Here is a 25,531-nt window from a genome sequence, read left to right as displayed (position 1 = left end):
CCCTAACCACTAAAAAAAATATATAGCTCCCAGGATATTTAAAGGCAATTCCGACACGTTGCTCACTACTTTTCTTTTGTTTTTCTAAACCCCAGATATGATGTAACCAATTTTACAAAATGAAAATCGAATTTTGAACATTTCATGACGTTTATTTATGAATCCACTTTATTCTGATGGTGAAAATGTGGATGGTTTATTCAAATATTACATTTGAACTTTTTTAGTTTTTTAAATTGTTCGACCGCAATGCATTGTGGTCTATATTCGCTAGTCTAGTGAGAATCGATACAGGCAATTTTTGGCAAAGATTTCTGAGAAATTTCGAGTGTACTCAATTTTAGAATTAGTAGATTCAGACAGTACAAGAAAATGGTGCAGGCACTATATAGTGATTATTGGGGAATTCAGACACAACCTAAATTAGCTCAAACAGCTAACATGTAGCTGAAATATTAGATAAAATCCAAAATAGCCTAAAAAATCTCAGTAAATGCCAAAATAATCCAAAAAGCTAGCAGAATGAAAATTTTTAAAACTTTTAAAAATAATTATAAATAATAAAAAGGCAGGGATATTATTCCAGAATGAATCAACTTAAACCTTAAATAACTTTCAATAGTTTACTCTCTATAAAAATATATTTTGTCAAAATGATACAAGTTAGAAATAAGCACAAGATAACATCAGGTCTTTAATAACAATAAAATGAAATTACCTGGAGGGCCGGATAGAATTACCTGGAGGGCCGGATCCGGCCCCTAAACCTTGACTCTGACACGTGTTTTAGTAACACCCCAACTTCCAATTTTGAATATAATTTTTATGATATTACACATCATTTCCACACTAAACAGTACAAAAACTGACTTTGAGTGGTAAATTAAATATTGCTTTTTATTATAAAATCACCTAAATTGAGATCAAACTGGTTTTACGTTTCATATCAAAGATTAAAAGTGTAAAAACAACATGTAAATATCAAAATCATCCTCAAAAAAGCAAAGATTATATCAAGACAATGTGAAAAAGGACTTAAAAATATGTGAAGCTACTCGAAATAGATAGAACAAACGTGAGTATCACAATTAGTCAGAACTCTTGCGATGCTTGTTTTCAACTAAACATTTCAAGGCTAATCACCTTTTTTTGAAACCTTTACGTTGAATTTTAAAAGAAAACTATTCTTAAGGCGGTCGGCGTCATTCCCATGTCGTTTTACGACTGTTGTGAGTGGCAGACGCTCAGGTGAGCTCAGACACCACTGAGGGTTTGGACTTATCCTAGGAGACAGATATTTGGAGTCTGAATGCAGCTGTTCAGCAAACAGCATGAAAACCAGAGTAAAAGCTGGAGCTCCGTGTAGCTCAGCGGGGAATGGATGCTCACTGAAGTCCAGCTCACACAGCACTCACTTGGACAGTCGGCCACTTCTTTGAAGGCCTTCTTCTTGCAGCATCCTCGACACAGATTGAAGACACATTTATTTCCCTGCAGGCAAATGCAGAATTAACACGAGACATCAGTTTTCACACGAGCCTGTTATGAATGTTGTTTTAAAAAGCGAAGAAAGCCTCCTCAGCTTGTTAAATGTTTGACATTGGTTTAGAAGCTGTGGGCCTGTTTGACCGTCAGCAGCAGTTTGTAAGCTAAACAATGAAACATGAAGAACGGTGAAAACACATTAAGCATTATGAGCTAAACAAAGACGACAGAACAACAGGAAGCCACACAAACTCAGACGTGACGACGAGGCCCACAGGAGCTCAAACTTCTCACCTTTGGGTTTCCACACTGCTCACATTTGAGGTATTTGGCTGCAGAGACACAGAAGAGCCGTCACAACCAGAGCTGCAGCTTGGAACGCTAATACGAGGAGGAGAGCTCACGTTTCTGCTCCGGACTAAAGTTCTTCTTGGGGTTCCGGGATCTTTTCTTCTGCTTGTTTTTGGAGAGGCTTTGGGCGGTTCCGTCCAGGTCCTCCAGCGCCCTCTTCTTACAGACCGCCGTCTTCACCTCTGAGCCCTGACAGGAACCGTTAGAGAGTGGCGGCTTCGGCCTGCAGACACACGAACACGGGTCACAACAAGACGTGAACCGCCGTCTGTGTGTGTGCATCTAAACATGTCTTTGAATGTGTGTCGGAGCAGAAAAAGGCACAAAGACTCACTGTGGTCTAACATACGGTTGGCAGATCCAGTGAGGGAGGGGCAGGCTGCTCTCTCTTAGCTCCGCCCCCTTTCCTTTCGCCCTCTCCTCCTGTATGAACACAAAGACGACACTGAAGGACATCTCCACATAGTCAGACATGCAGTCAAGTCTCATAGCTCTATAGTGCTGACTCAGCTATCATGTCTTTGGTTTCCTCTAAACTTCCTTCACTTCCTGCCAGTTGTGTGATTCCCTCACTACTCCGCGGATAAATAGGGCGGTCTTCATTTTTCCAGGGTGTTCGAATCAACAATTTTAAATCCAGTGCCCACAAAGTTTCCCAGAAGTCTCTGTGAAAAAACAGGGTGAATCGATGCTCTCTAGATTGGCAAATATAGACCATAATGCATTGCGTTTGAACAATTTGTCGTTACAAAAAATGTATTTGCATTTATTTTTTATAAATGATCCAAATGTTTATCATCGGAATACAGTGGATGCAGAAATAAACAGCATAAAATGTTCATATTTATCTGGTTTGTACTTTTGGAAATGTGTGATGTCATAAACAAATAAATAAATAAATAAATAAATAAAGTTGTGAGCATCTGAATTGTGTTAATATTCTGGAGACTAATAGTCCCACACTCTCTCGTCTTTTGGGGGTTATTTAGGGAGGATTTGGATCAGATCATCATCATCAGCTGCTCTTCATGCTTCCTAAAACACTTCCAAACTCTTCTTTCTTCTTTAGAGTTCAGGTACGTCCCACCTGTGCCCCTCAGGTGTTCTGTAGGAGAACGTTTTCTCTTCTTCTGAGACTGGTCTAAAGTTAAAATCAAAAGGAGCCGATGCCCTTCCTCTTGTAACCACTAGATGTCTCGTCATCCTCTTTCATTTCAGTGTAAAATGGCTCAAAGACACAACAGAAAACTATGATGTACGTTTGTAGCTTCAGATCTCTTTGTGAGGCTTCTATATTTGGGATCAAAATAAAGCTGGGGGCGTGGCCTTCACGCTGACATGTGATCATTCTAACAGACTCAAAGCTAACGGGTGTGTTTGTCCAGAGAATGATCTGGGCTAAGTCTGAATTCACCCCCATTCACTATATAATGCTTTCGCTTTTTCCAGTGCCGTCTGATTCTACCATTCCAAACCAGAGTGCACCAGAAACTCCTACAGGTCTTTGCAAAAAACTAGCATACATCGATATTCATTATGATTGTGTCCAAAATTCCTCCCCAACTACTAAAAAACGATATAGTGCTCTGGATTTTAAAAGCAATTCGGACACCATGCTCACTACCTTTCCTTCATTTTTCTAAACGCCGGATATGACGTCACAGTTTGGAGTCAAAACTGAAGAAATAAAAACATTTCACGACGTCTGTTTATGACTCCACTGTGTACTGATGGTGAAAATGTGGAGGATTTGTTAAAAAATTACCTTTAAACCCGTTTTTTGTTTGAAATTGTTCGACTGCAATGCATTGTGGTCTATACTGAGCATCGACGCGCGCTAGTTTTTCGCAAAGACTTCTGGGAAATTTCTAGTGGACTCGATTTTGGAATTATGTTTACATTAGAAAATATAGACCACAATGCATTACAGCTGAACAATTATTGCAAAATAAAAAAAGTATTTGATGTAATTTTTAAATAAACTATCAACAGTTTCACCATCAAAACACGGTTTAGTCATAAATAAACATTGTGAAATGTTCGTATTGAATCGAAAATCTGTGACGTCATATCTGGTGTTTAGAAAAATTCAGCTATCAGCACTAGCATCTTCAGCTATCAGCACTATCATCTTCAGCTATCAGCACTATCATCTTCAGCTATCAGCACTAGCATCTTCAGCTATCAGCACTAGCATCTTCAGCTATCAGCATTCACAGTAGAATTATCACAGGTAATGCTATATATTTAGTTCATAATTCTTAAAAAATTACGGTTTTAAAGTTTTAAAAATGTAGTTTTAGAGTGTTCAATAAATGTTTATCTTGTTCGACCTGAGGTGTGTTTTGGATTTTGGCCCCTTGACTTTAACACCCCTTTACTAACGAGGAACAACTTCAGCCCATAACAAATCAGCAGGTCACATGACCGCGAGGTTTGACCATGTCTTCGTTGTGTACCTGGCAGCGCCGCCTCAGCTGGCTGCTGACATCAGCCAGCGCCTCCAGCGTCTTCACTTTGGCCAGCTCCTCCCTCAGGTCCTGATGGATCTGCAGCCTGCACACACAGCAGCCTCTTTAGCTCCAAACACAGCAGGACGAGTTCAAGAAGGTGCTGAGCATGTGCATTTAGCCATGGTGTTCCCACTGGACGAGCAGGGAGGGGCTTCTTCTACTCTATACTAGCACATGTTCTCCACCTACAGCTAGAATATTGTTTGTGCAAAGTGTTGAAGCGAAGCAAATCTCAAGAATCTGGCAGCAGACGTTTTCTTTCACAGCTCGATTCCGATAACCGAAAGATTTGGTGTCAGAATTCCAGTCGGACACAAACTGGAATTATTCATTTATCCTTCAGGATCAGTTTACAATTAGTCGTCAGTCAAGGTCAAATGAGGAACAGCTTAAAGTGAACGGAAAAATCAGATTAAAACTTCAAAAATAGACATTGTAACTGAAATAAAAATCCAAACTTTGAAAACATGACATTGTCAATTGGAGAAAAAAATAAAATTAGGAAAAAAAATGTTTTGAAAACTTGAACACAATTGAAAATGATAAAAAATGAAAATTTGAAAAAAAATTGGGGGGATTAAAAAAAAAATTAAAACTTGAATTAAAAAAAAAACTATAAATGTAAAAATTATCAATTGAAAAATAATGTATCCATAAGTAACAGCTGCTGTTTTGAATTTTCAACTGAGGACAGTGAAGATTCAGAAAAAAAAAATCAAAATTCAAAACAGCAGCTGTTACTAATCCGTAAATAATTTGTCAATTGGTAATTTTAATATTTTTTCATTCATGATTTAGTTGGGTTTTTTTTTTACATTTTTTTCCTTTTCAAGATTTTAAAAACACGTCCCCACATTTCCCATAACTCCCTGGTGTTAACTGAGGCTCCGACCCTCGTAGACGTACGTGTGATGCCACAGCTTGAAGAGGTGCGCTCTCACGTAGGACAGGGAGCAGGGGGGGTGCTGCTTTACCACCTCCAGGTACTCATCTGCCATCTCCCACACGGGGGGGCTGCAGCCCTCAAACAGCGCTGGGTTGTGGAGGTTCCCCTCTGGAAACAAAGCAGAGCGGCGTTGAGGCAGAGGCCCGCCCTCAGGCGCTCAGGAGGCGGGTCTACCTGCACTCATGACGCCCTCCACCCCCGTTTCCTGGATGCAGCGCTCCACGTCGCTCAGGTGCTGGATGTTACCGTTGGCAAACACGGGAATGTTTACCCCCGACCTGCACCAGACAGACCCACAAACAAGTCAACAAAGTGACAGAAACGTGGGTTCAGATGGAAGCTAGTAAATTCATACAGCCCACAGCACTGTTATATAAAAACTACTAAAAGTAAGAAGAGCTCTTATTAGGATCAGAGCTCCCACCATTAGTCGACCGATCGACTATTAAAATAGTCAACGACTAATTTAATAGTCAATCGGTCGTTACTTTATATTATATGGAGTCAGAGTGTAGTAAAGTTGAAAGTTATGATAGCATTCTGCTAGACTTTTAAACTAGGTTTTTTAGGCTAATTTTGAGCTATTTTGGCTAACTTAGGCTTTTTTCATTTTGGCCTAATTTCTCTTTTAACTAATATTTTAGCTAGCTATCAGCTTCAGTGATTTTGGCTATTAGCTTCAGTGTTTTTATCCATTAGCATTCAGCTATTAGTTTCAGTATTTTCAGATAGTAGTTTCAGTGTTTTCAGCTATCATTTTCAGCATCTTCAGCGGCCAAATTCATCTTCCAGCATTCACACTAGCATTATTGCAGGTAATGCTATATATCTAATCTTTAGTTAGCTTAAAGCTAATGACGTTTAAGATTCTTTATGTTCAGTTTGCACACAACCCAATTGATGGACTAATCGAACAAAAATTATTGGTGATTAGTGGAATATTAAAATAGCGGCACCACTACCACCAATTCAGAGACAAATTTATTTTTTAAGAAGTTTTCAGATATTAAAATACAACAATGCCTTAAAAGAAGAGAGAGCACCATTGAAACATAGAAAAACAGTATTTAAAGGTAATTTTTCTTAAGTGCTCCTGCCGCTCTGCAGAAACTATGTCCTAGAAAATGACACGGGTTTTTGATTTTGCCTAAAAACTGTATGATCATAATTAAAAGACCACTTTGAAAATAGATGAAAAGATCGAGTGGGACTCTGATGGCGTCACCAGCTGCTGAGCATCTGCAGACAGAACTTTCCTATTCTAGGTTTATCTGAGTTCCATCAACATTCCAGACGTTTGAGGAACAAACGGCTCACCGCACTGCCTTGATGTGTTCCCAGCTCGCGACGCCCGTCATGGCGCCTTTCTGGTCTTTGGTTCGGCCGTGTACGGTCAACAGCTGAGGGGCGAGAGCACAGGAGACTGCGTTCCTGACTTCCGGGTTGAATCTTTTACAGGTTTTGGGTTAAAGCTCTCGTGGCGATGGTACCTGACATCCAGCCTTCTCCAGCATCTGGGCGTAGCGTACCGTCCTCTCCACGTCCTCGAAGACACGGATCTTACACGTGACCGGGACAGACAGCTTCTCGTGGGCTAACCTGACTGACGGAGTCACGCAGAACAGCAGCAGACTGTCAGCAGAAGATGTCTTCAGAGAGAATCTGAACTACAAACTGTTTCGCTTCTGCAGCACAGCAGCAAACATGAACTCTGAAATCTTTGGATCTCACATCATCTCAGTGTTTGCCCCCAGATGAGTCCAGAAAGGCAGAAGGAGTTTTGTGAACCAATGTGAGATCCCGCTGCAGTCACATGGTTATGTACCACTCCTGTCTGTTTCCACGGCAACAGTGTCTGCTTTATTAAACGGAGGCAGACAGCTGCTGCTCCAGGGAATGTGAGGGTTTCAAACTATAAATGGAGGACATCAGCTGGTCTGGCTGGTTTGGATCTTTAAAGATTATATTTCCCACCCTGCTGGTGTCTTTACTCAGCTGGAGGAGGAGCGGAGGGTCAGACTTACTCATCTTCTCCAGCAGGTCCCACTCGTCCTGCAGGAAAACCCCGTAGTGTCCTGGAAACAGACGTGCAGCAGCTCGTTTCCTGTGTTCTGATCCAACACGTTTCTAATGTGAAGTGATGGCAGTCGGGTTGGGGGTCACATTAGTAAAAGGGCGTGCACCTCTCTTGGCGATCATCTGCGGGCAGCCCAGGTTCAGGTCCACGGCGTCGCAGTAATCCTGGGCCAGCAGAGCCGCCTGAACAAACACTTCAGGATCGTTGGCACAGAACTGCAAAGAGAAGGGCGTCACACACGCTGGCCGCCGCACACGGCGTGCTGGCCTGCACCTGCGCCCCACCTGTGTGATCAGAGGCCTGTCCTCCTCACAGACCTCACTGTACAGGTTCTCCCTCCTGTAGTTGGCGTCTCGGACAAAAACCTGAGCGTGCAGCATGGGCGTGTAGCACAGCTGAGCGCCGTGCCTGCGGCTGAGCAGGCGCCACGCCAGCTCGCTCTGGTCCACCATGGGCGCCACCACGAAGCGCGCACCCTTCAGCGTCGTCCGCCAGAAGTCAAAGCCCTGCAACTTGGCCATCGCACCGGACATCAAGGACATCAGCCGCCTGCACACAGAGGAGGACGGATGGGACAGCTGTCGGTCAACACCTGAGGCAGGAGGCGGAGCATGTGTTTGCACGGCATGTGTGTGCACGTTTCCTCATGGGCTCGGAGTCACAGTCACAAATTCTGAATCAATTCAGTTTTGATTCACAAGCTTCTATTCAGTTTATGACTGAATAAATTATTAATTTACTGTCAATTTTGACTGGGGCTGCCACGATCAGTCGACCAATCGTGGACTAGTCAACGACTAATTTAATAGTCGATAAGTCGTTACTTTATTTTATATGGAGTCAGAGTGTAGTAAAGTTAAAAGATATAATGGCATTTTTGGACAATTCAGGCATTTATTGAGATTTTTTAGGCTGTTTAGGAGTTTAGCTAATATTTCAGCTCATGCTAGCTATTTTAGCTAACTGATGCTTTTTTTTCTTTCTGTTTTTTGGCTAATTTGGCATTTAACTAATATTTTAGCTGGCTATGAGCTTTGGTGTTTTCAGCTATTAGCTTCAATTATTTTAGCAACTTCAGTGATTTCAGCAATCAGTTTCAGCATCTTCAACTATCAGCACTAGCATCTTCGGCCGCTAGCATTCACACTAACATTATCACAGGTTATGTTATATATATAGTTTTTTTGTTAGTTTAAAGATAATGATGGTTAAAATGTGTGTTTTACATCCAGTTTGTGAATGACCTGATCAGTCGACTAATCTGAAAAAATAATCAGTGATTAATCGACGGCACTAATTTCGCCCATTACCAACTTTAATAACTCCTCAAGGCCTGAATTTATGTCCAGCTATGAAAAACACAACTTCACTGATGTTCTTGCTTTCATGCAGATGTTAAATCAAGGTCATTTTGAGGCTGGAGTGGTTTGATGCATATATATTAATAGGTGTCATGGGGTTAAGTATAAAAACCCAGAATTCTTCTAAGAGCGAGCAGGAGTAAAGGAGCACTCATGGAGACAGAATTGTGCTTGTGGAATGTTCAATGGATGCGGGAAGTTTGATATAAAACTGTGTAGGACTTCAGTTGTAGATATTAGGAGGAGGATAGAAACTGAAATCCATCATAGTCCTCATCATGACCTTCTGCATGAGACCATGGGTGCACGGAGGAGCTCCGTTAGTCAGAGACTTGAACACCTCGCTGTAGGTACCAACACATCAATGTTCTGGTGGTGGAAGCATTAAGGTTCTGTTCTTAGTCCAAAAAACTCAAAGTATAAACAACACAGTGGATGCACTGGTTCATTTTTACATGATAATTTGATGAAACTATTTTAAGGCCTGGAAATGTTCAAACATTTCTATAATGAAAACTCAATTCTAAGATTTACTGTGTTGATTTTTTAAGGAAAAGTTGATTTTTAATTCACTGACGTTCCTGTCATCATTAAACGGAATCAACAGACTCTCTGGAGGAAGTCCGTCTTTGCTGCAGGTTCTGGTGCTCAGCGCAGACGTTGGACATGAGGACGGTCAGTGTTCCAGAAACGTCTGCTGCACCACAGCCTGCAGTCAACCGACAACCTACAGCACACGTGTCAAAGTCAAGGCCCGGGGGCCGGATCCGGCCCTCCGCGTGATTCTATCCGGCCCTCCAGATCATTTCATTTTATTGTTATTAATGACCCGATGTTATCTTGTACTAACTTCTAACTTGTATAATTTTGACTAAATATATTTTAATGGAGAGTAAAATATTGAAAGTTATTTAAGGTTTAAGTTGATTTATTCTGGAATAATATTCCTGCCTTTTGTTATTCATAATTATATAAAAAACGTATTGTTTTAAAGTTTTATAAATTGGCATTCTGCTAGCTTTTAGGACTATTTTAGCATTTACTAAGAGTCTTTAAGCTATTTTGGAGTTTAGCTATTTTTTCAGTTACATACTAACTGTTTTGGCTAACCTACATTTTTTGGATGTCTTGGAGTTCAGCTAATATTTCAGCTACATGCTAGCTGTTTCAGCTAATTTTTTTTTTTTCAGTTTTTTTAGGCCATTTTGAAGTTTAGCTATTTTTTCAGCTACATGCTAGCTGTTTTGACTTACCTAAGTTTTTTTGTTTAGTTTTTTAGGCTAATTTGGCATTTAGCTAATATTTTAGCTGGCTATCAGCTTCAGTAGTTTAAGCCATCAGCTTCAGCGTTTTCAGCTATTAAAGATTTCAGCTATTAGGTTCAGTGATTTCAGCTATTAACTTAAGCGTTTTAAGACATCAACTTCACCGTTTTCAGCCATTAGTTTTAGTTTTTAGCTATCAAGTTTGGGGTTTTCAGCTACTACCTTTAGGGTTTTCAGATATCAGCTTAAGCATTTTCAGCTATAACTTAGTTTCATAGTGTTGAATAAATGTTTATCCTGTTTGACCTCAGGTGTGTCTTGGATTCTGGCCCCTTGTGCGATTGACTTTGACCCCCCTGACCTACAGTGACCTACAGCTGCATCGCAGCAGTCATGGGAATCTTCTGGTCTTAGCTTGCACTGCAGACTCCTGATGGTGAAACCGACTGAGATGATTCTGTCTTCAACAGTTCACCAGCAGCAGCACAAAGCTCAGCATGAAGGACAGCAGAGACCCTCAGAACATCAGGTACAACGCTGATGCTGGATCCAGACAAAACCTGAAGAACCAGACCTCTGAGGGAACGCAGTAGATCCAGAACCTGCACTCAGACCCAGCCTGTCCGTCAGATCTGGCTCCCACTCCCACAGCAGAACGTCCCACAGTCTGAGGAGTTTCATTCTCTGAGGCAGCAGCTCCTGAACTCCAGATAAAACACAGCGAGGACGCTCTGCTCACGCGCCCTGAGGAACACCTGAGGAACACCTGCAGCACCTTCGACTCCTCTGAAGTTCTACAGGCGGAGCACACGGCAGTGTCACCTGTCACAGCAAACACGCGCCCATTCCTGAAAGAAGCTCGAGGAGCTCCGACTCTGTGATCCAGTCAGCACCTGTGCGCAGGTAAACCGTCACCATGGAGACAGAACCGGAACCGCCAAGCAGCACCGAGCCTAACACGTCCTGCCCTGCTCTGTCTGAGAGTCCAGCGCGAGCGCTTACCTGTTCAGTCTGCGGACGGTAACACGGTCCACGCCGGACCGTCACTATGGTGTCACACTCAAATACCACCGGGTAGGAACTGCTCTCCCAGCTCTTCTTCGAGGGGGAAAAGTGAAAATAACATCGTTATAGATGTAATGTCGCCCTCTGGCGGGATTACCGGGTACTGCGTAACTTCTATGGTGAAAACTAGCAGACTTTATTTCACTTAACTAACTCTCTGATCCTCCCAGAACCAAAACCAGATAACCGACAACTATCTATTTCAGAATAGCTCTAAAATCTCCATAATTATATATTTATAGGGACGGAATTATATTTGCATCTTCCTAAACTCCCACTCAGTAAATTAATTAAACTCTATTTGACATTCGTTATATTTAAAGGAGTCACTGGACCATGTTTGCGTTGTATTAATGCAAACATGTCTATTTATGATCAGGAGCAGATATAATATCAAAACGATCATCTTTCTATATTTCAAAATCACAGTGTAGGCCAACATCTTAAACAGATTTAATATACTGATGTAGTTTTCATTTTTATTAACTATTTCCTTTGTTTTTATTGCTGAAATTGCCTGAAATGAACCAAAAATCACATCATATCAAATTTGAATTAAAAAAAAAAAAGATAAGATTTATCAGAACTCCCCTTTGTCGTCTGGTTCCTTTTTTTTCTTTCTTACTTTTTTTCTACTTTACAATTTGCTCAATTAGATTTTTTTTTTGTTTGTTTGTTTCTGTAATGATTGAAATAAATCTTTTTTCATACAACCACAACTTTTCATAGATTATTAAATCTAAAACAATATTTTCACAATGAAAACTCAATTCCAAATGGTAAATTTGGTCTTTGACATGAATGAGATCAATCAGTTTATATGTTTTATAGCAAAAAAAAATCTCACATGTGGGGACAAAATTAAAATCCACAAACAAAGCAAAGAAAAGGTCAAAACAATATGAAAAATGTCTTTAAAAGAGGTGAAACTCTATTAAACTATATACAATGTCCTAAAGATTTGGGGTTTCACAGCTATGTGTTATAAAAACGACACATTTCAAAGCTACAATTCTTTTTCTGAATCCTTCCTGTTAAAGTTTGAATGAACATTGTACTAACGAGGGTCCGATTCATTCCATGTAAACAGCTGTTGTGATCAGTTCAGAGAATAAATACTGAGGGTTAATGAAAGACAAGCAGCAACCACTGGATAGTAGATGAATCTCAGAGACTCTAAAATGTTTTGTGGAGTTGTTGGAACCAGAAGGAAAAGAATCACAGATGTTCTAAACCCTGTGATGGTTGACAGGTCTTGTTCCAGTTCCAGCTGAATTCTACATCTGAACAAATTACTCTAGAATTTTTGACGACCTAAGAAGAACCTTACCTCTTCATACAGTGATGTAAACACACGTTGTTGCGCTGCACGATGACACCACCAGTGCAGTGCTTTTAGATGACGATCCTCCTGCAGGATCTCCACTCCAGTCCAGGTTCAGCTTTTCCATATCAGCTGTTCGGATCAAAGTGTTGTTGGATTTTGTTCCTTTGTGTTGCTTCAGCAAGTTTTCCAAACATTTATTCATGTTTTTATGGTTATAGCAACAGAACTGACTGTCTCCAAGGACATCTCCTCCAGAATCTACTGGAATAATCATGTTAACGGTTGAAAAAGTTACAGTAAATCAAAGAACATCAAGACTGGAGCTCCGGTGTTAAAGGGTTAAAATAAATCAGTAAATGTTTCCTGTTTTGTCCACAGGCCTCATATCTTCAGAGAAACAGTAAAAATAATGTTTTTGTCTTCAGAAAAGAATTCCCATAACACCATAGAAACTTAAGAGACTAAATATGATCATATTTAATATTGAGCTTCAGAAAAACAGACGGTACAGACGACACGGAGGCAGCAGAACTGGGCGGACTCCTCACTCTTCATCACTCAAATGAAAGCAGCATTTCTGGGGGACAGACGCACAAACAACACAAACGACGACACCGAGGCAAACTTCACCCGCCGTTCAGGAGTCCCACAGGCCGGCTCGGACCCCCACACACAGCTGGGACACAACACTCACAAACACGCCATCAAAGCTCTTTGCAACGACTAACAGTGAAAGCAGCGCGGGCGGGTTCATTCAGGAGGAGCTGGTCTCTAGCAGAAATCTCTGTGGATTCACCCCAACTGTGCTAAAACCTCCAGATTATCTTCTCCTCTGCTTTCCTCACATCTTCACAAAAGGAGGCAGAAAAGAAAAGGAGATCCCAGCTTTCCGTGAGTCGAGCTGCAGTTTCAGTGAGCTGAAGGTGACGGCGGAAAATCTATGTGGAGAGGAATACATGTCACTGAAATTTATGTAACTCTTGATTTGTAACTCATATTATACTTATTGTGCATAAATACAAAAACGACAAAGTAAAACAAAAATACAATTTACACATGCACTAATTAAAGTTACAACATCTAATTACACATGCAGATCTTTAAAAATGACTCATGAATCACTTAAATCACATAAAAACCTCAGTTACACAAATCTGAGGTGAGACTCTTCACGCCTCAGAGATTCATCTGTAAGTGATGCGTTTAAATACCACTAGAATGCTCGGTCATCAGAGCTTTCTTTTGTGAATAATTTCTAGTTAATATTGACATTTTTCCACTTTTTTAATCAGATGTGCCGGATAATTAACATAAAAGAGTCTAAACAAGTGTTTAAGAACATTAATCCCTTTACAAATTTTCCCAGAAGTGATGGCTTCGTCTCTGCAGCCCGTCCCCTGACAGCCCTCAGACACCGAGCTCTGACCCCCTAATTATCCGAATATCTGTTTAAGAAAGTGGGAAAATGTCAAGTTTTACCAGATATTATTCACAATCTGAGTTCGAAACGGCTGAAAAGAAAACTCTGATGACCGAGCATTCTAGTGGTACTTAAACGCATCACTTTCAGATGAATCCCTGTGACGTGAAGAGTCTCACCTCAGATTTGTGTAACTGAGGTATCGTGTGCGAAACAAGAGATTGGTGCGTAATTTTTAAAGATTTTCGTGTAAATTAATTTCAAGCTGTTGTAATTTTAAGTAGTTCGTGTGTAAATTGAATTTTGCATTTTTTTGAATTTTGCAATTTTTTGTACTCGTGCACAAATGCATTTCATGAGTTACAGATGAAGAATATGCACGCATAAATCGGAGTGATACGCATTTGTCTCCATAAATCTTCATCTAAGAGCCTCGGAGGCAGAAGTGTCGAGGGATCAACACAAAGTTGGGTTTTGCATCTCGGGTGTTCCCATCTCTGTTGCCATGGGAACAGCCTTCCTTTCATCTGGACATCAAGGAATTGGTCTGGATCCAAGCTAAGGAGATCTGACTGCTCTTCTTGACTTTGTTGGTTTGCTGTTGGAGTTGAGCTCCAGCTTGAACTTTAGAGAGTTTTATTTGGAGAATTCTCAGTTTGTATATTATTTTGTTAGATTTAACTATAAACTGAAACTATTGTTAAATCTTCTCCTCCTACAGGTTATGGAATCAGTGCAGTGTCCTCGTGTCCTTCATGAACACTAGAAACAGAACCGTGTCGTGTTGGTGGTCAGAGATCTTTGCTGGTGGCTCCACAGGGCAGTTCTGCAGCTACTTCAAGCACTAACATCTGCTGAGGAGGGTTGACTGGGGTTAGCTTCGGTATGTCGAGAAGGCAGTGGCTTCAATCCCTCCCCACCAAGAACACAGACGAACACCTGGAATAAACATGGAATGATGTCGAAAGCATTGAACCGTTATGGCGGCGGTGAAGCCCCTCCCTGTTCCGCCTCACAGACACGTTTCAGGGCTGGCCGCCATGCTGCCGTTCGGCTGGGGTTCTTTGAGGAACCGCTCCACCTCCTGAGAGTTCACCATCACGCTCTTCGGCCTAACCTCCTCCACCCTCTCCTCGCTTTTCTCCTCCACGCCGTCCTCCCCCTCCTCGCCGTCCTCCTCCTCAGCGCTCCTGCTGCAGGCCTTCGCGTTTGAATCATCTGTCACCGTGATGCTCTCCACTTTGACTTCCGGCGTCTTTTTGATAAACAGGAAGTTACAGGTGGCCAAAACCACAGCTGAGAGAACGACCTCACTTCCTGCCAGCAGGAAGACGCTCATGTAGTTCTTTGTAGCATCGAGCAGCCGACCTGCAACAGGAGAGATACAGGAAACCCGTCAGGGGCTGAGAGGAGACAGATGATGACCCTGAAAGGTCAGATGACCCCCCACAGGTCACAGCAGCTCAAACCTGAAGTAAGGAAACCAATGTGACCCCTGTAGATCAGGGGTGTCAAACTCATTTGACTTCAGGGGCACATTTACCCCGTCTGATCTCAAGTGGGCCGGACCAGAACCATAACAGCAGAATAACCTCTGGAAGGGGTTTCAAACTCAATCGCACAGGGGACAAAATCCTAAACACACCTTAGGTCACAGGACGAACAGGAGAAACATTTATTGAACACTCTAGAACTACATTTTTAAACTTTAAAACTGTAACTTTCTAACATAATTATGAAATAGATAAATAGCATTACCTACAATAATATATGTGAATGCTGTAAGCTGAATTTGGCTGCTGAAGATGCTGAAATTGATAGTTAAAAATGTTGAATCTTAAAGCTGAAAACGCTAAAGTTGATAACCAGCTATATTAGCTAAAGGCCAAATTAGCCTAAATTTTTTTTTAATAAATTACTTAGGTTAGACAAAACAGCTAGCATGTAGCTGAAATATTAGCTAAACTCCAAAATAGCCAAAAAAATCTTAGTAAATGGCAATTTTTAAAAATTTAACACCGTAACTTTTAACATAATTATGAATAATAAAAAAGCAGGAATATTATTCCAGAATAAATCAACTTATAACCTTAAATAACTTTCAATATTTTACTCTCCATAAAAATATATTTTGTCAAAATTATACAAGTTAGAAATAAGCACAAGATAACATCGGGTCATTAATAACAATAAAATAAAATGATCTGGAGGGCCGGATAGAATTACCTGGAGGGCCGGATCCGGCCAAAAAACCTTACCTTGTGTTTAAAATGTTATAATGTGAAGAAAAACCACACACACAAGATTTAACTTGAGGTTGTGGGAGGAAAACAACTTGTAAGGCTGTGTTGAAAAAATCTTTACTTGTAGGTTCAATTTTCTCTGTAGAAAAGTTTCACATAAACTCTTTGGGAGTCTCAGCATTTTTCTACTTTTGTCAAGCAAGTTCCCACATTATATTCCACAAGAACACATTTTTCTCACATATTCCTTATTTTCCTGCCAATTCACATTCAGTTTTGTGTGTGCGAATAAATGAAGCTTGTGTGTGTGATTCTAGCTCGTGTGTGTTTTAGTGTTCAGCCCACCACAACATTCTCTGTGATTCTGGGATGTTGTGTTTAAATTTCAGCTGTAAAGTAACTAATTTGTACTTTTTGACTCTCAGAGACCCCCCCCCACAGTGTCTGTTTTAAAGAGTTTTTGTCCTGTGATTTCTTTATATGTCTTAAACCTTCCAGCAACTTTGAAACAAGGTCTCAAACCTCATCATCCTGCAAAAATGTAAACACATTTTGGAAACTCTGCCTCATCGTCATATTCCATTTTTTTTTGCCATGGAGACAACGACCCCCCCCCCAACATACATGAGAACGGTAGCTTGAGAGGAGCACGCCGTGAAAGCGAGCTCACGCTGTTGCACCCACCTGCCCCAGGAGGCCCCACCAGCACAGCAATGGCTTCCATTAACAGGACGAGGCCGATGGCACTGGAGAACTTCTCTGTCCCGACGATCGTCATCAGAACCTCAAACTGCAGCGCTCCCACCATTCCGTAGGAGATCCCAAAGAAGATGCAGAAGACCACCAGAGACGGGTAGTCGTTGGCCTGGACACAGCTAGAGCGTTAGAGATCAAAGCACCTGAAGAACAGCTTGCGGCTAACACGCACTCACCTGGGAGCCAATCAGGTCAGTGATTCCATTGAACATCATGGCAAAGCTGAAGAGGTAGACGCAGCGCGGCCGGACCCATTTCAGCCCCGCGATCACGCCACATGTGGGCCGCGCAAAAATGTCAATGAAGCCCAGGATGGTGAGCAGCAGCGCCGACTTGGTGTCTTCATTGCCCAGCTCTTTGGCATAGCTCACGACAAACACCGGCGGCACGAACAGGCCGAGCACCATGATGGACGCCGCCACGGTGTAGATGACAAAGCCGCAGTCCTTGAACACGGAGAAGTCCAGAAGCTTACGTTTGGCTTTGGTCTTCTCCTCTGAGCTCAGGTCTTTGCTGTGGTCCTGCTCCTTGATCTGGGCTTTCTTGGGATCAACCAAAGGCTTCATGAGGGCTCCACAAACACAGCAGTTCAGAAGGATGCCTCCCAAGATGAGGAAGCCCCCCCTCCATCCGTACTGGTACTGCAGGACCTGGCCCAGCGGAGACAGGCAGCACAGCGCCACGGGGCTCCCGGCGGCTGACAGGCCGTTGGCCAAAGGCCGCTTCTCGCTGAAGTAACGGTTCAGCATGATGAGAGACGGCTGAAAGTTCAGAGCTAACCCCAGACCTGCAGGAGGAACCGCAGCCAGTTATCGCTGTGACACAAGTGCATTTCCAGAAACATCATCGCGGCTCCAACATGTGATAAAGACTGTAAGGGGAAAGAATGAGCAGAGCTGGAGACTGCCTGACATGGAAACAGGCTGGAGTGAGTCTAAGCTCTCTAAGATGGTGGCAGTAACCAGTACTCTGAAGGCAAACATCTTCACAGAGCAGCACATGCACAATACAACAGAAACCAAGAAAACTAGAACAACCCAAACACTCCAGCAGCTCGGCCTCTAAATGGGTCAAAACATGGTTCTGGAGTCTGAACTACAATATGATGGAAATGCTTTTTTCATGCTTGAAAAGATTCTAGAAAACCATTGAATGAGTCAAGTTTTAAAGGATTTTCTGTGAACTCGGCTGCTGTAGGTGTAGTCCAGGAGTCTTCAACCTGCAGCTCCAGATCCACATGTGTCTCTTTTCTCTCTCCATGGTGGCTCCTTGACCAAACATAAAATAAGTCATGGAGACTGCTGATCCAGACACGTCGACCGTCAGAGTCAGCAGCTCCTAATAATGGCTGTCTAACCAAAACTACCTCAAGAAAACAAATAAACAAAGCCTGAAAACTAAGACTACCAAGATCCAAACTAAAATAACAAAACCCAGCAGTGTAAGACTGATGAGGAGCGAGAAAAATAACAAAAAATAGCAATTTTTTAAAGTAAACTTAATTATCATTTGCATAAATTGATGTCTGAGGTTCACATAGATGATAAACTATGTAGGTTTTTACATCCTGTTGACCTGAAGACGTCTTGTTTGATCAACTCTACCTCCAGAATGAACAGATTTTATATACAAAGAAAAACTTTGGTAAAAAGTTTGATCTTTTATGAGTTAAAAGCAAATATTATCTTATGCTGCACAACAATTGTTACTAGCTGTTCAGAGCTGCACTGAGATGATCCTGTTTGACACAGAGTGTCTTTTATATTGAAAATAAGTTATTTGAGTAGTGTAGTCCCTGCATTCGCAGCACAGACAGACCTGTAATGACTCCGGTTGTGAGGTAGATGTGGATGATGCTGGTGGCAAAGGAGCCCAGGATCATTCCTAAAGAGGCAAAGAGGCCGCCCACCATCATGACAGGCCGACAGCCGAAGCGGTTCACCAGCACGCTGCATAGCGGACCTGCAGAGAGCAAGCGTGCATGGATGGTCAAAACATTCAAAGTTCCTGAATGCTTCGTTCCTGCATTCCCTTTTCTGTCTCCGCTGAGGAACACACCCCCTTCCACCAGCGCTAGTCCAGTTCCTACTGCCGCCCCATAGGTCAGCAGCACCGCTGGCCACTCCTGATCCGGCATAAGAGTTCTGTTAGTGACTCACATGACTGCTTTGTCTTTGCCGTTAAGTTGGATTCCATTTCTGACAAAAACCTCTGGATTTTCTCTGATTTGGAACCAGGACCCAAATCAACTAGATTGAACCCCTGTGGTTGTGTTCTAAAATATGCAAAGATTATGATTTTCCAAAAACACCAAAACAGTCTGTTTGGTTTGAAAAACCCAAACGGATCTTAGTGGTAAAGGCTGGACACTCATGTTCTAAACCAGGGGTGTCAAACTCAATCACTCAAGGGGCCAAAATCCAAAACACACCGTAGGTTACGGGTCGAACAGGATAAACATTTATTGAACACTGCCAAACTACGACTCCATACTCTTTCTGTTCACAGCATACTTCTGTGACGCCGATAAAGAAAATGTGCCCCTGAGCAATCCCTCCTTTACATAGAACGGGTCCACAATGCGCACGCCAACTCTTTCACCAAACTTTTTCTCCTTCAGTGGTCTGACAAACGGATGGACTCATTGTAAAGAAAGACACAACCCACCCTCAGATTTATGGGCACACATTTCCAAGGAAACTCAGCCAGAGGCTGTGATATCTGAGGGAAACATTCCAGCCGTATAGAATAACAGCAGAGCCAAAGGAAAACAAAGGTGTTGTGACGACACCCAGAAAGAAGCAGGAATGTGACAAACTCTTCACACGTCTGCTGATCAGTGAGACAGAATAAACTGAGGTTTTCCTCTGAGTCACCTCACCTGCTCACTAGAGCTGCACGATTAGTCGACTATTTAATCATTTGTGGCCGCACTACTGCTCACGTCTATCAGCACGGCGACTGAGGAAAGCCACAGAAAGGAAACCGCCCTAGATATGATCTGTGTGAAAATGAAAGTGCTTCAGGTCAGCTGACAGCAAATTACTCAACATTTTATTGACATTCAAAGACCCACTCCAATGAAAATGGGGTTATTAAGCATTAACATGTGTTATTAACAAGTTCTTGTAGCATTTTCCTCACATACAGAAAATTAAGCCTAAAATTACATTTCTGAGTTTTTCTTTATTAAATCATTATGAATCAGAAGCAGATTTAAAAAGTAATTTGAAAAGGATCCACTTCCTCGTCTGAGCTGTACGGCTGGATGGCTCTAATACTGATCATCATTTTTGGTGCACCCCTAATGTTGGGTTGGGGGTTTGTAATCTGTGGGAGAGTGTGTTAACAGGTAGGTGATGGGAAATGGGGGTGGGGTTGCTTTGTGCTAACAGTCCAGCCCACAACTCAGAGATAAATTGAACTACATCCACTAATAACGATCAAAGGATCAGATCAAAAGACGACTTTAAACCAAAGAACTGATCATATTTTAGAAACAGAATATGTGTCATGCTGACCATGTTTGAAACAGGCCTGACTAAAATTAGCCGGTACATCAGCCCTGTGCGGTGTTTGTTTGAGGTTATATTATCTTGTACAGCCGTGAGCCTGCTGCCGGTGTGTAAGGTAAACAAGCGGCGGCTCACCTGTGCCATAAAGCATGGCCAGCAGGATGGAGGAGATCCAGGCAGTGTCGCTGTAGCCGACCTCAAACTCCCTGATCAGCTCTTTGAAAAACACGCTGACCGCTTTGGGGAACGCATAAGAGAAGCCGGTGATGACGAAGCACCCAGCCAGGACCGCCCAGCCCCAGCCCCCATCCGGAGCCTTCACGCCGCCCGCGTCCACGTCCACAGCAACACCTCCCATTATGCTGCAAGCCGGAGGCTCAACTTTAATAACCTGAAAAAGAACAAGCAACAGGGATGGATGTTCAGCTCTGGAACAAAAGATAAAACTTTTCCTGCTTTATTTTGATTATTTTCAGTGTTTATTTCTTATAATTCTATAAGAATTGTATAAATTTAAGTTTGAACTTAATTGAAATGAGATTGACGTTAATAAATTCTTAAACTTAATCTAAAGCCCTTTCAAAGTTTGGATATACTGTAGTCGTTTATGGGGATGCTTCTGTTTATAATGTTTGTTTTTCATTATATTAGTTCTGAATAAATAAATAAAACTTTAAAATCAATCCTGAAATATGTTTTTATTTTCACTCTCTTTGATATTAGATTAGGATTAGACTCAATATATTTGGAGCTGATTTTGTTTAGAATCTCCTTCCATGTGAGCTGCTTTGTTTCCTGAGAGTTTTTTTCCAGCAGAGATATAAAGTACACTGAGGTGAACAGACGTGGCGCTCACCTGATGCTCACCTGTTTTATGAAGTGGTCCACTCACAGACCTTCACAGCTCATGGCGTGTCAGCGGCTCCAGGAGCGAGTAGAGTCTGACTGTGAAGAGCAAAAACATTTATGAAATGTACAGGTGAGTCTCACCTGTGTAATTGGTCTCCAGCAGCAGCTCTTTTATACATTCGATGCTGATTTAGTCCAATCCTCACCTCACTGCTCAAGGACACTTTTATACACCTGGAGGAAAACTGATGCAGAACTTCCTTTAAAGGTTTACCTTTAACCCTTTGGTGCAGAATTGGTCAACAAGCAGTCTTTTGTAAAGCAGTTTTGGAAGTTACAGTAACTATAATGATGGTTTCAACTTCAAGGTTTCCCAGAAAACTCCCTTTAAGTCGTGGGCCTCGGTTTGTAACAGCATTCTGGAGAACTCTGTGAGCTCCTCTGGGTCTGAGGTCACTCTGAGGTCTGAGTTTTACCGTGTTAAATCCTCAGGTGGAACACTTTAACCAGGACTTAAAGACTACATTACAAGCTGTGTGTCAGGATTCAGCACTCTGACTCCCCTCTGGTCACCAGCAGGAGCCATCTCCAGAGTACTGACTGCACTACATCTCCCAGCAACCCCAGCGCACAGTTCCTGTATGCTGCTCAGCTGTCTCTCATTTGCCAATCACCCACAGGACACTTAAGCAGCACAGAGCCTCACTCAGCGTGAAGTATTGTTTGTGCCACCCGGGCTGCATTACCGAGCGTTTCTATGTGGACCTGATCTTCTGTTTCTGACCTGCTTCATCTCTGATTGCTTGATGCCTGCCCTGACCCTCTCCTGGACTCTGATATTTCTAGTAGATGATCCCATGCTCGTGATTGACCTGTGATTGATTTAGCTTTGTGGACTTTTAGCTGTGCTTCATTCCTGTCTGAACTAATAAAACAGCTTCAGGTGGAACCAGCTGTCTGTGACACCATGTGCTCCTGGAACTCTATCTAGGGTTTAGTATCAGTCTCTGGTCAGATCCGTGGGTTTTTCCAGACTCTTCCAGCTTCCTCCCTCTGGACCTGCAGCTTTCATCAGGTTCTGAAAGAGCAAGGTTTCTGGAATCACCAGAAAAGATTTGCTGTAGTGGCGAGTTGGAATAAGGTCACTGCTCCTTATACAAGTTGATAACAGAGTATGACTTTCCTCTGCTGACAGGCCCCTCAAAGGGGGACCAAGGAAGCCTTACTCTCACTATGTTGAGACTCTACCCATCATCAAATGAGCATGACAGTTAATCTGGATTGTCTCCTTATCTAAAGATTGTATTCAGTATTCTGCAGGAGAAAGCTGAAACCAGAATCCATGCTTCTCAAAGAATCAACATGGAGTCCGGTGAACTAACAGGGTTACGGCACCACTTGGTTTCAGTGGGACCATCCTGACCAGCCTCCTCATCCGCCTGGGAGCCAGACCATGTTTCAGGTTATGTAATGGTCTGTGTCGTCAGATTCTGGTTTGGTTTCTGGGTTGAGACTCCTCCCAGATGGACCCCATTGCCTCAGTGCTTCACCTGAGGTCTGTCTCAGCCGCCTGCTCTCAGTTGTTAGTGTCTCTATTTAAGAAGCTGTTTCTGAGTCTCCAGTGTTGGTGTGTCTCCTCTAGCTCTGTTTCCAGTTTAGAGATTCACTGTGGACTTCTGGGTTTTCTTGTTTTTACATGCTGAGTGGTAACTTTTTTTTATTAATTGAACCTGTGTTCTGGCTTTGCCAGGTAACCCCCCCCCCCCTCATCTCTTAGGATTGCTCTTGTCAGTGTAGTTGTAGCATCAATCCTATTTCTACTCAATAGGTTCAACTCGGGACCAGATACTGATTGGCAGTCCATCACAGTCCCACAAAATTACACATTCACACCTAGGGGCAATTTAGAGTCACCGATTAACTACTGAAGCCTGTTATTGGACTGTAAGAAGAAAAAAACAACACACTCAGGAAGAACATATAACTCCACACAGAAAAGGTCCAGCTGGGATTTGAACCACGGCCTCCCCGCTATGAGATGAGTGTTAAACACTACACCAGGGGTGTAAAACTCAATCACGCAAGGGACCAAAAATCCCCAACACACCTCAGGTCACGGGCCGAACAGGATACATATTTATTGAACACTCTAAAAGTAGATTTATAAAACTTTTAAACTGTAACTTTTTAACATATATAAACTAGATACATAGCATTACCTGCAATAATTCTAGTGTGAATGCTGTAAACTGAATTTGGCCGCTCAAGATGCTAGTGCTGATAGCTGATGCTGAAATTGATAGCTGAAAACACTGAAGCTGATAACCAGCTAAAATATGAGCTAAATGCCAAATTAGCTTAAAAAATCTCAATGAATGCCAAAATAGTCCGAAAAGATAGCAGAATGCTAATTTTTAAACTTTAAAACCCTAAATTTTTAACATACTTATGAACAATAAAAGGCAGGAATATTATTCCAGAATAAATCAACTTAAACCTTAAATAACTTTCAATATTTTACTCTCCATAAAAATATTCTGTCAAAATTATAAAAGTTAGAAATGAGTCCAAGATAACATCAGGTCATTAATAATAATAAAATAAAATGATCTGGAGGGCCGGATAGAATTACACGGAGGGCCGGATCCGGCCCCTGGGCCTTGGTTTTGACACATGCACTACACCAAAGGGCAGCAGTGACTGAAACACAAAGGCGATTCAACAGAGAGGAAACTGTCTGATGATGTCCAGCAAGAATAGAGACATTCATTTTTCCTTCTAGAAACATTCAAACAGATCCATCAGGAGGAGCCAGAGGGCGGAGCCAGAGGAGATGCTGGGGAGTTCGGGGATCTGGGCCTCCTGATGATCCAACTAAATTTGTTCTATTTTTTTTCCCCAAACCTCTAAAAAAACTAAACCTAAAGTGAGTATTTCGTTTTTTGGTTGATGACTTTAGGGCTGCTTGAATCATCTGCTTCTGAGCTTCGCTTATGTTGTTTTGACCTTGAGATTTATGAAGTGCACGTGTGAGAAAAGCAGCAGACGATACGAGCTGCAGGAGGAGAAGCTTTTCAAGAGGAGGTGCTCCCGAGTCGCCTCCACACTGCAGCCACCAGCTGCTTCACAGCTCTGCTGGTCGCTCGTCTTCCTCTCAGTCCTGGTTCAGTCATTATCCAGAGAGAATGAAGAGCTGCATTTCATCTACTGAAAACCACATTCACATCCATTTTCAAGCGTTTTCTCTCCTCTAAGTGACCATCCCCTTAATGCTTCTCTTTCTGGAGCTTTCTAAGGTCAGAATCTTCACTTAAAGATAAAGTTCTGGGCTGAAGTGTAGATACTCGCCATCTTGTGCTTCCTGTAGCACTCAAAGAATCCGATCCCACAGGTGTCCAGGTGAACAGTTTTTAAACTCCAACCTAACTCATAATGAAACTCAACTCAGTTCCTGAGTCTGAGGGGCTTCAGGTTGTCCTCACCCATCCTTACAGAGCAAAGCAGATGACATGGACTCAAGACAAGAGAAGATCAATGTGATCCTGAAAGGGTGTGCTCACGTTTGGGTCATCAGTTACTAAGTACTGCAGACACTAACTAGTTATTGTCAAGTTATCGTCTGATCAGTGAAGACTCAGTTTAAAGGCTGCAAGCATCAGTTTGCAGACCATCATGTCTCAGGTGAACAGACCTGAGCATGAACATATGAACTTGATAAGAAACCAAAGTCTAAAACTTAGACTGGTTTCATGTATTCTTTCATGTCTCACTGACTGACCATCAAACGAAAAAAACATTCAAGACTAATAAAAATCAATCGATCCAGTTTTTGTGTCCATCGTGGCCCTTTATAGACGTCAGATTGTCAGGGTCTCTAAAAAGAATGACATTTTCTCAGGATGTGAGGACACCTTCTCCACAGGGGTGAACTCCTCCTCACTCCTGCACCCTTTAGGGCAGGAGGGTCAAACTCAATCACACAAGGAGCCAAAATCCAAAACACACCTTAGGTCGAACAGGATCAACATTTATTGAAAACTCTGAAACTACACTTTTAAAACTTTAAAAACGTAGCTTTTTAACATAATTATGAACCAGATATATAGGATTACCTGTGATAATGCTAGTGTGAATGCTGTAAGCTGAAATTAGCTGCTGAAGATGCTGAAATTGATAGCTGAAAATGCTAAAGCTAATAGCTTGTTAGAATTGTAGCTAGATGCCAAATTAGCCCAAAACTGGTATTATGTCTAATTTAGCCAACATAGCTAGCATAAAGCTACATGATTAGCTTAACTCTAAAAAAGGCTAAAAAATGTTTTTAAAAAAATCAAATTTATCCAAAAAAACTAGCTACC

The 25,531-nt window shown here is 42.0% G+C and overlaps 2 protein-coding genes across 5 annotated transcripts in view; both read right to left on the bottom strand.

Moving 5' to 3' along the window:
• dus1l (dihydrouridine synthase 1-like (S. cerevisiae)) overlaps positions 1-12,416 on the bottom strand; it is a 13,663-nt gene extending 1,247 nt beyond the window's left edge. Inside the window, exons 1-13 of one of the 4 annotated variants that reach the window (XM_024272691.2) lie at positions 12,394-12,416; positions 7,657-7,921; positions 7,479-7,587; positions 7,320-7,370; positions 6,786-6,898; positions 6,613-6,695; positions 5,470-5,573; positions 5,256-5,403; positions 4,296-4,392; positions 2,171-2,259; positions 1,890-2,059; positions 1,780-1,817; positions 1,416-1,491 (exon numbers count right to left, since the gene is read on the bottom strand). In XM_024272691.2, coding sequence (XP_024128459.1) covers positions 1,416-1,491; positions 1,780-1,817; positions 1,890-2,059; positions 2,171-2,259; positions 4,296-4,392; positions 5,256-5,403; positions 5,470-5,573; positions 6,613-6,695; positions 6,786-6,898; positions 7,320-7,370; positions 7,479-7,587; positions 7,657-7,921; positions 12,394-12,401 — 1,351 coding nt within the window. In that variant the 5' untranslated portion in view covers positions 12,402-12,416. Of the gene's footprint in view, positions 1-1,415; positions 1,492-1,779; positions 1,818-1,889; positions 2,060-2,170; positions 2,260-4,295; positions 4,393-5,255; positions 5,404-5,469; positions 5,574-6,612; positions 6,696-6,785; positions 6,899-7,319; positions 7,371-7,478; positions 7,588-7,656; positions 7,922-10,373; positions 10,397-10,572; positions 10,768-11,000; positions 11,154-12,393 lie in introns of those variants that run through there. The other 3 variants (XM_024272692.2, XM_024272688.2, XM_024272690.2) reach the window with 3 other exon arrangements.
• Positions 12,417-13,981: 1,565 nt separating this feature from the next.
• si:ch211-234h8.7 (uncharacterized protein LOC561627 homolog) overlaps positions 13,982-25,531 on the bottom strand; it is a 15,704-nt gene continuing 4,154 nt past the window's right edge. The window contains exons 2-7 of the mRNA XM_024272693.2: positions 21,192-21,269; positions 20,460-20,715; positions 18,628-18,771; positions 16,986-17,596; positions 16,738-16,918; positions 13,982-15,178 (exon numbers count right to left, since the gene is read on the bottom strand). Coding sequence (XP_024128461.1) covers positions 14,823-15,178; positions 16,738-16,918; positions 16,986-17,596; positions 18,628-18,771; positions 20,460-20,682 — 1,515 coding nt within the window. The 5' untranslated portion in view covers positions 20,683-20,715; positions 21,192-21,269 and the 3' untranslated portion in view covers positions 13,982-14,822. The remainder of the gene's footprint in view (positions 15,179-16,737; positions 16,919-16,985; positions 17,597-18,627; positions 18,772-20,459; positions 20,716-21,191; positions 21,270-25,531) is intronic.

Source organism: Oryzias melastigma, linkage group LG8, assembly GCF_002922805.2.
Source record: "Oryzias melastigma strain HK-1 linkage group LG8, ASM292280v2, whole genome shotgun sequence".
In the NCBI taxonomy this organism is placed as follows: Eukaryota; Metazoa; Chordata; class Actinopteri; order Beloniformes; family Adrianichthyidae; genus Oryzias; species Oryzias melastigma.
The sequence above is the reverse complement of the archived record's forward strand: the minus strand, read 5'-3'. Positions and strand labels throughout refer to the sequence as shown.